Source organism: Quercus lobata, chromosome 11, assembly GCF_001633185.2.
Source record: "Quercus lobata isolate SW786 chromosome 11, ValleyOak3.0 Primary Assembly, whole genome shotgun sequence".
NCBI classification, from domain to species: Eukaryota; Viridiplantae; Streptophyta; class Magnoliopsida; order Fagales; family Fagaceae; genus Quercus; species Quercus lobata.
This window is the reverse complement of record NC_044914.1, coordinates 14,021,735-14,031,538: the sequence shown is the minus strand read 5'-3', so window position 1 is coordinate 14,031,538 and position 9,804 is coordinate 14,021,735. Positions and strand designations below refer to the sequence as shown.

Sequence of the window (9,804 nt, the reverse complement as noted above, 5' to 3'; positions counted from 1 at the left end):
TTGGGAAGGGATAGCTATCTTTAGGGCACGCTTTGTTAGGATCGTTGAAGTCCACGCACATCCTCCACTTTCCACTCGCTTTTTTAACCATTACTACGTTTGCCAGCCAATCAGGGTAATAAACTTCCCTAATAAAGCTCCTCTTCTGTAGTTTGCGGACTTCTTCTACTATAGCTTGATCTCGTTCCGGGGCGAACACTCTCTTCTTCTGTCAAACAGGAGAAAAGGAGGGCGATACATTCAACTTGTGTACCATGACTGAAGGGTTTATTCCTGGCATGTCGTCATGACTCCAACCGAATACGTCTCAATTGCTCCTGAGAAAAGTTATGATCTCTTGACAGATTTCGGGGTTAACGAGCGTTCCAATCTTCGTTGTTCAGTCTGGATTAGAGTTGTCAAGAGTTATCTCCTCCAGTTTCTCAATCGGCTCCGTCACCGTTTGTTGTTCTTCTCTATTCAAGGCCTGGACCTGATCTTCCATCTCCATCATGGCTACATAGCATTCTCACGTGGCCATTTGACTTTCGCACATCTCTCCTACTCCATAATCAGTACTGAATTTGATCATCAGGTGGTAAGTTGAAGTTACCACCTTCCACGAGTTGAGCATGGGTTATTCGAGGATAGCGTTGTAGATAGACGAGCAATCGACCACTAGGAACGTTACGTCCTTGGTGATTTGTTGGGGGTAATCACCTACCGTCACGGATAATATGACCGTGCCCAAGGGGAATACCTGGCTTCCTCCGAAGCCAACGAGCGGGGCGTTTGTTGGAATTAATCATTCCTTATCAATTCTCATTTGCTGGAACGCCAGATAGTATAGGATATCTGTTGAGCTACCGTTATCGACCAACACCTAGTGCATGTTGTAGTCTCCTACCCACATGTTGACGATGAATGCATCGTCATGTGGATGGTGCAAACATCGCGCATCCTCTTCTAAGAATCTGATAATGGGGCCTTCTCTTCATGATATCTTCGGCACGGTACCCTTCAGCTGAACATTTTGTACCATCCTGTGGTAAGTTTTACGAGCCTTTTTTGAGGACCAGCTGCAGCTGCTCCTCCCACTATCATCCTTATGTCCCCTATGGGGGGTCTTGGTTGCTCATTCTCTCGTCGAAGGTGTTGTTCTTGTGGGGGTGGTTCTGTTCTCTCCTTGCTGACAAACCTTTGTAGTTTTCCTTGTCTGATAAGGGCTTCAATTTACTGCTTCAAGTCATAGCAATCGGCTATGTCGTGACCATAGTCACGGTGGAAGCGACAATATTTGTCCTTAGATCGTTTGTTGGGATCACTCTTCAGCTTTCCAGGGAACGTCAGAGCCCCCTCATTCTTGGTTTGCATTAGGACTTGATCTATTAGGGCGGTCAATGGGGTGAAGCTTGTGAATCTTCCCCCTAGGGGCTTAAGGCATCTTTCCTCCCTTCGGTCTCCTACCCTTCCTTTTTTCCGACCTTGGTCATGTCGGGTGTCTTCTTGCCTTTCTCTTTTCTTGGGCCTTTCTTCTCAGGCCAACAGCGCGTCTTCAGCGTTCATATACTTGGTGGCCCTGTAAAGCACCTCTGACATGGTCTTCGGGTCGTTTTTGTACAAGGAGAACAAAAACTTACCCTCCTTCAGCCTATTCGTGAATGCTGCTACAAGTATCTTGTCATCGGTTTCGTCGATCGAGAGTGCCTCCTTATTCAAGCGGGATATGTAGGCACTTAACGTTTCCTCCTCTCGCTATGCGCAATAAATTGAGCACTTAGCTCCTTGAAGGTGCTGATGGAGTTGGATGCTAGCCGGCTGAACCAAATCCTTGCCGTACCCTTTAGCGTTGTAGGGAAGGCCCTACACATTATTGCGTCTGCTACTCCTTGAAGGTGCATCAAGGTCTTAAAGGTCTCTAGGTGGTCTAGAGGGTCCTTAACTCCGTCATAACTATCCATATGTGGCATGCAGAACTTACTCAGTAGGGGGAAGGAGTTGACAGCAGTGGTGAATGGCGAGTCAATCCAGTTGACAAGGTCGTCAAGGTCACTGGACACTTATCCCTTGAGAGCGTTCATCATTACTTCCATTTATTCCTTTATCGCCTTCATCTCCGCGATAATAGGTGGTGGAGCCATATCCACAAGAGAGGGAAGGCTCGTGTTTTGTCGCTCTGGTTTGCTTGAGGCGTTGCTGGCCTGTGGTCCCTCTTGATTCCTCCTTTCAGCATTGGTTCCTTCTTGATCTGCTCCCTAGTTATTTGGTGCCGCGTTTTTCTAGTTCAGCTGCTCCTTCAGTTCGCGGTTTTGTTTGGTGAGGCGCTCCATGGTTGTGGCAAGCGTCTTAACCTACTTCTCAAGTGCAGTTGTGGGGGGTTCTTCTTCTTGAACGTCATTAGTGGTCGCCATTGAGCGAGTGAGCACCATGCAACTCTTTTGTCCGGGAAGCGGTAATGTGCCTTAAACCCATACGTTTCCCACAGACGGCGCCAACTGATGATGCCAAAAAATCACCAATAGGTCACACAGCACTCGCACACTCAAAATAGACCTACACAACAAAATAATAGAAGACCTCAGAGAGCACCGGTGTGGTGCCAGTCAAATACCCTCCGAAGGTCAAGTTAGAATTATTCTCACAACTCTAGAGTGCTAGAGAGGGTAAATTATGCATACCTTGATTTGTGAGGGTATTAGGGTTTTTATAGTAGTAGAAGGTTGGCCTCCCTTCCTCGGCGTTGAAGTCTTTTCCTTATAGGACTCTACTTGAATATTTCCAAACGTGGTGAGCAAGATCTTTCCTTGTAGAGAAGATCTTCCTTCGGCACACGTATCTTCTAGAATCCCCTTTGCGCTAGGATTCCTATTTTGGAATTCTGGGGTGAGTTTGGTGTGAGCAGCAAGGATTCTACATCCACAGCTTTTACTATATCTACCAACGATGGTCTTTAGTGAACATTGGGCCAGCTCCTCGTTGGCCCATGGAATCGGATCCGTCAGGCCCGTCAAGCCATATTTTACCCTCTTCACTTCTCAATCACCCTTACGATGTATTTGCGCATCAAGTCAAACCAAATTAAAGTATAGCTTTCCAAAAAGAAAATCAGAGGAAGTAAGCCTGAGTTTTGGATTACGTGTTTGACATTTTACAATATCAATTGCATGCCAACATCACACAAATTCTTGGTAAATCATGCCAAAGCAAATCCCAGGAAGACCGCAAAGGTACAAATCAACTTTTTCAGCTTTGAGGTCCGCTACTTTATATGCGGGACACTTGTTTAAGCCTACTTAGGGGCTTGTTTACATCTTCCACATCATAGCACACTTTGTGCTTAGCCACCACAAGAAGAAAAACATTGGGTTGTGCTGAACTTCAATTAGCTTTATCGCAATCTAATAACAAACCTAGATATAATATAGGAGAAATGCTACATCTGTAACATATTCACATTAATTTCACAAAAAATCTTAAATGATAAATTGTTATTGATAGATGAAAAAGTAATGTCAGCGATAAGCTCAGTTTAAAACTTGTAACATCTTGCTATCTAAGATTTACTGTCAAAATATTATGGATGTAACATTACTCTTAAAATAAAAATTAAAAAACATAAGTATCACCTCCTTTACCATGTTAAAGAGAGTTTTCTTCGAAAAGAACATTTTTTTTTAATCAAGAAATTAGGATGTACATTTCAAGTTTCTTTCTATGAAGGGGTATAGTTCGGAGTTTAGGGCTTGTAGAAAAAGTGAGTAAATAACGCATTATAATATAGCTTAAAATTTGTGTATGCTGCGTATCAAAAAAAAAAATTGTGTATGCTTGAAGAATGAAATTGCTGAGAGGATTCAAGGAAGATGCAGTGAAAGAACAAAATATTACTTAATTAAATTTTATTTAAAATGTATACAAATAATTGCAAATTATATTAATATAATAGGAGCTTTTCCTTTATATGTTTTGCGTCGAAGTTAATAAGTTACTTGTCATGTTCACATTGATGACATATTATATAAATATATATATATATATATATATATATATTTTTTTTTGTAGACACTTAAAAATAGTTCACAATTAATGATTTTATTCAATTCATATTCTATTTGGTATACATGTAATACCATTTAAATATAATTATCAGCTAGATATAGGAAGCATTCATACCTGGTATGTAAATTTCTATTTGATGGATCTTTTGGAATCATTGGCTTCATCTTCAACTTGAGAACTATCTCATCAGTGCTTTTTCATTACATCTTACTTGAAGACTTCAAGTAAGATGTAATGAAAAACCACTGATGAGATAGTTCTCAATATGCCAAAACATAAGGCTTCCTCAATTTCAAAAGTTCTTCCTTTCTTGGAAATTGATATCCAATTAACGTAAGTCCCAAAAGCTCAAAAAGTGTTACTCATGAAGTAATGATGAGTACAATTTTCTTGTAATATATCATATGGAAGTTGTTTTGAGATAGCTCGACCTCATTTTCCATAGTTTAAATGGGAGCCACGTGAACTTAGAAGAAGCTAATTAAGGCATTACATGTCAAAGTAAAGTTGAAGAAAAATACTACAAATATATTCCTGAATAGAAATTAACGTCTATACTGCAAGTTCCTGATACAATGGCCTACATGGGATGCGTTGGAAATAAAAGGTTGGCAAGCCAAGGAAATTGAACCGGAAAGAAGTAAGCTTGTTTTGAATAAGATTTTAAATTTTATGTAATTGATTTTTCACAGTCGTTAATGTACATTTCATACCTACAAAGTTCATAATTTTATGTACAATATTATATATATTTTTGATCGATATCTATATTTAAAATGTGAAATAGGTAAGGTATACGAATGATATATATATATATATATATATATATATATATAGTATTAGTAAGTTTGTGAAAAACAATTTCCACAATTTTCATATATAGCACCATTCGTTAAATGAGAATAGAGTAATTTTCTGAAATAGCCTTGTCAATGTTCCCATGCAAAGTTGGGACAAAAAGCAAGGACGGACCCAAGTAGAAGGCTAAGGGGGCTCGGGCCCCCCCTGGGCCCAAAAAAAAAAAAAAAAAAAAAAAATTAGCAAGTAAAATTTTCCCAAAAAAAATAAAAGAGGGCTTGGGTCCCCTTGAGATTTTTGCTCCAGCCCCCCTCCAAAATCATGAACCCCCTTCCCCTAGCCCATAACCCAGGCCATGTCAATCTTAAAAAAAAAAAAAAAAACACTCAGCTCTCAACAGTCCAAAACCAAACAGAGAAAGCAAAAAACAAAGGAAAAAAAAAAAAGAAAGGAAAGTGAGAGACTGAGAGGCGAGAGCTGCGAGACGGAGATAGAGAGTACAGTGATCTTGATTAGATTCAGAGGCCCGTGTCGGTGTCACCGTGACGGAGAGAGACAGAGAGCGAGAAAGTGCGAACCCAGCTTCAAGTGAGACCCACGCTGCCATACGAGACGAGATCCACTTGCTGCCACCATCGACGGTTGCCGTTGCCCAATCTGCCTAGCCAGCCCAGCTTCGAGCCTTCACATTTCACAGATATTTACTCTTATATTTTCCTTCAAATTTCAAAACCTTGTGATATGACAATCTTGTGCCTTGTGGACTTGACTTGTGGTGTTTCTATGTTTCATGTTTGTGTTTTTACTGATGAGTGAATAGTGTTGAACTGAGCTGATTTGGTGATTGTGAAATGTGAATTAAATCTATGCTGCAGTTGCTGCCTGTGGTGTTTTTTTTTTTTTTTTTTTTTTTTTGGCTTTTTGGCTTTATGACTCTTGCATTATATAGATAAAAGAGATAGATAGAGAGAATAGAGTTTGTAGTGATAGTCAGATAGTTTTTTCTTTGTTGACCGGGCATAATAATAGGGAAAAATGGAGTTGCTGTTGGGCAACAAACAAGTGACAGGGAAAAAAAAAGGGTAAAGTTAAGAAAAGTTTTTGTTAGTAGTGCTTGACTGTCTGTAGTGGGATTCATTGGGTATTTGGGTTAGTGGGTCAGAATTAGGAAGATGGAGACAAGAGACAACACAAAGATACAAAAGACATAAAAGACATATGAAAGTTCAATTATGTGTAAAAACACCCTTAAACTTTTAGACCCCCAAATTACAACTTAACCAATTCAAACATTATGTCAAACAACTAGTGTGTGGAAAATTAACATAAGCTATAATATGGAATTGGTAAAACTATCTAAGCCAAATTAAAATCACAACCCACAGTAGATAATAAAAAGGCAAAGATAGAGAGGAAGGAAGATGCAAACACAAAGACAACACGCGATGTGTTATTGAAGAGGAAACCGAAGCCCTCGGCGTAAAACCTCTCCGCCGCCCTCCAAGCGGTAAACAATCCACTAGAAAATGTAATTGAGATACAAGGACAGCAATAGACCCTCCAAGCCTAATCTACCCAATGCACCTAAGCCCTCCAAGCTTCTTGCTCCAACGAGGTTGCGCCGAACCTTTTTCTTTTCTAGCTTCCCGGATTTTGCTACTAGACCGTAGCATCAACCAATGAAGATTGGTTCCTTCCTAACTGCTTCCCAGAAATCCAAACAGCTCTCTCACAGTGATGATAATGGTGAGAACAAGGTTTGGTAAAATGTCTCTCAAGGATTTGACAATAGAGAGGAAGGGAGTTGAGGAATTTGAAGAGACTCTAATGTATAGATTGTTGGTGAATCAATCTTGTTTTTCTTTAGGGTTTCTCTCTCAAAAATCTCTCTGGAAACTCTCTTACATTTGTGGGTAAAAGGGGTATTTATACTGGAGTGGGAGAGGAATGTGAAACGTCAGGATTTACAAAACAGGGGTGGCTCGCGGCTTGAACTCGCGGCTTGACTAAGTCGCGAGATCCAGTCGCGAGATAACCGTATGACTAGTTGTCCTGTTTTGTCCTGTAGTGCTCCAGCTAGCATGACTGTTCACCTTCCGGCATGCTTGGCACGTGTGCTACATCTGGCGGCTTGCAGCCGCGAGTCACCCTCGAGGCCAAGCCGCGAGTCTCTATTTTCTTGCACACTCTTGAGCAAACTTCACTCTATCTCACTCACTACCCTTACATCAAACCCACCTAAATATAGGGTAACTAAATGCTGAAATACAAGCAAATTTGGTACGGAATAAAGCCAATTAGATGGTTGAATAAATTCAACCTTACAACATAAATAAAGGAAGAGACAACACAAAGACATAAATAAAGGCACTCCAAACACAAAGACATTAAAGGAAAACCAAAGATAAAAAGAAAAAAAATAATATAATATAAAAAATTGTCACACAAATTTAAAAAAATAACGGTGATTCTTATATAATTTTTATTTTATTTGTAGATCATGAAAAAATCAACTACAATGCTTGATTTTTTCAAAAGAAAAGGTTCAACTTCAAATTCTTCCGAAGTCAATGTGGAATTGCCAACAACTAATGTTGCTATTCCAATTCCGGAAAATGTGGATGTTCCAATTCCGGAAAATGCAGATGTTCCAATCTCTTAAACACAATTTCAAAGAATTGACCTTGATTCTTTGGATTATGATCCCGGAACACTTAAATAAATATGGGAATATCATGTTAATCAATGTGATGAAATTCGATGGGCTTACATTAAAAAAGGTCTGCACCAACCTCCTTTAGAGACATTCAAAAAAAGTGGAAAGCGCAATCATAGCTTTCAAGCTTCTTGGTATAGAAATAATTCAAAATGGCTTGAGTATTCTCCTACAATAGATGCGGCTTATTATCTACCCTGCTTTGTCTTTCATAATCCAAATGTGGTTGTGGGACAAAATACATTCTTTGTTGGTGGATTTAGAAATTGGAAAAAGGTTGGGGGCAAAGATTGTTATTTTCAAGGTCATATAGAAAAAGATCCTAACTCAGCTCATAGAGTTGCTGAGCAAATGTGTAAGGATTTGATGAACCAATTGCAGCATTTGCAAAGAGTAGTTGCTCATTTCACTACTGAACAAATTGCAAATAATCGGTTGCAACTGAAGGCCACAATTTTTATTGTCCGATATCTTGCCTTTCAAGCTATAGCTTTTAGAGGTCGAGATGAAATTTTTAGTTCATTAAATCGTGGGAACTTTCATGAATCATTGGGTATTGTGACCTTTTGGAATGAGAAGGTTGCTGAAATAATAGAAAAAGCTCTAAAAATGCAACCTACACATCACCTAGGATTCAAAAGGAAATTCTACATGTTTTCTCAGCCAAAGTGAAGAAGGCCATTCGGGAAGAAATTGGTGATGCAAAGTTTTGCATAATAGTTGATGAAGCTCGTGATGAGTCCATGAAAGAGCAAATGGCTGTGGTTTTTAGATATGTTGATGCAGAAGGCTTTGTGAAAGAACGCTTTTTGGGGCTTATTCATGTTGTTGACACTGCAGCTTTGACTTTAAAGAAGGGGATCTATTCTTTGTTATCTCAACATTGCTTAGATATACAAAATATTCGAGGGCAAGGATATGATGGAGCAAGCAACATGCGAGGTATGTGGAATGGATTACAGGCTTTGATTTTGAATGATTGGCCATATGCTTACTATATCCATTGTTTTGTACATCGCTTACAATTGGCATTAGTAAAAGCATCAAAACAAGTTGTTCCCATTAGTCATTTTTTTCTTACATTGCTTTTTCTGATCAAAATTGTTCATGCTTCATGCAAGCGCAATGAGCAATTGAAAGTTGTCAATGCTAATGAAATAGCACGTTTGATTGATCTTGAAGAGCTTGAAACTGGAAGTGGACTTAATCAAATTGGCACTTTACAACGACCTGTAGAAACACGTTGGAGTTCACATTTTAGATCAGTTTCTAGCTTATTAAGGATGTTTAGTTCAACTGTTGAAGTTTTACAAAATATAATTGATAATGCAATTGATGGAGAAAATCGGGCAGAAGGAGAGTCAGCTTATGATGGTTTAACTTCATTTGAATTTGTCTTCATCTTGCATCTTGAGAAGGAAATTATGGAGATCACTGATAAACTTTGTCAAGCTTTGCAAAGCCAATCTCAAGACATTTTAAATGCCATGCATTTAGTTTCATCTACTAAAGCACTTATCCAAAAATTTAGAGATGATGGATGGGATGGCTTACTCTCCACTGTGATATCATTTTGTGAGAAGCATTACGTTGATGTCCTGGATATGAATGCTTGTTATGTTGCGAGGCAAGGTTGAACTTGTAATCAACAAGATAACGTTACAAATGAGCATCATTATCGAGTAAATATTTTTTATGCTACAATAGATTCTCAACTACAGGAACTAAATTATCGGTTTAATGAAGATGCAATGGAGTTACTTAGGCGTAGCTCAGCTTTAGAATCTCGAGAGGCATTAAAATCTTTCAGAATTAGTGATCTTTGTTTGTTGGTAAAGAATTTCTATCCACAAGATTTCATAGATTATGACAAAGTGTTGGAGAAGGAGGTTTATCATTTTTGAGGATAATGTAGTCCAAGATCCAGAGTTCAAAAAATTGAAAATTTTATCTGAGTTGTCTCAATGGTTAGTGAGAACTGGAAATTCAGAACACTACAAACTTGTTTATAGAATGGTGAGACTTGTGCTTACTCTTCCAGTTTCTACTGCTACTACAGAGCGAGCATTTTCAACTATGAAACTTGTCAAAACTGAACTTCGAAACAAAATGGAAGATGATTTTTTGAATGACTCTTTGATGTTATACATTGAAAAGGATATAGCTTCGACATTTAGTTTGGATTCAATAGTAGATGATTTTGAAGATTTGAAAGAGCGTCGAGTTCCCTTTTCATAGATGATTGTATAAAG

The 9,804-nt window shown here is 38.8% G+C and overlaps 1 protein-coding gene across 1 annotated transcript; it reads left to right on the top strand.

Moving 5' to 3' along the window:
* Positions 1–286: 286 nt before the first annotated feature.
* LOC115966421 (zinc finger MYM-type protein 1-like) lies at positions 287–9,456 on the top strand. Its single transcript, XM_031085656.1, has 4 exons — positions 287–577; positions 7,934–8,105; positions 8,216–8,998; positions 9,260–9,456. Exons 1-4 carry the CDS (start codon positions 287–289, stop codon positions 9,454–9,456), a joined length of 1,443 nt encoding a protein of 480 aa, XP_030941516.1.
* The last annotated feature ends 348 nt before the right edge of the window (positions 9,457–9,804 follow it).

Coding starts and splice junctions, on each gene's coding strand:
- LOC115966421 (XM_031085656.1), top strand. CDS start 287: ATGACTCCAACCGAATACGTCTCAATTGCTCCTGAGAAAAGTTATGAT. Junction 578..7,933: donor CTGAATTTGATCATCAGGTG/GTAAGTTGAAGT, acceptor AACCAATTGCAG/CATTTGCAAAGAGTAGTTGC. Junction 8,106..8,215: donor GAACTTTCATGAATCATTGG/GTATTGTGACCT, acceptor ATGTTTTCTCAG/CCAAAGTGAAGAAGGCCATT.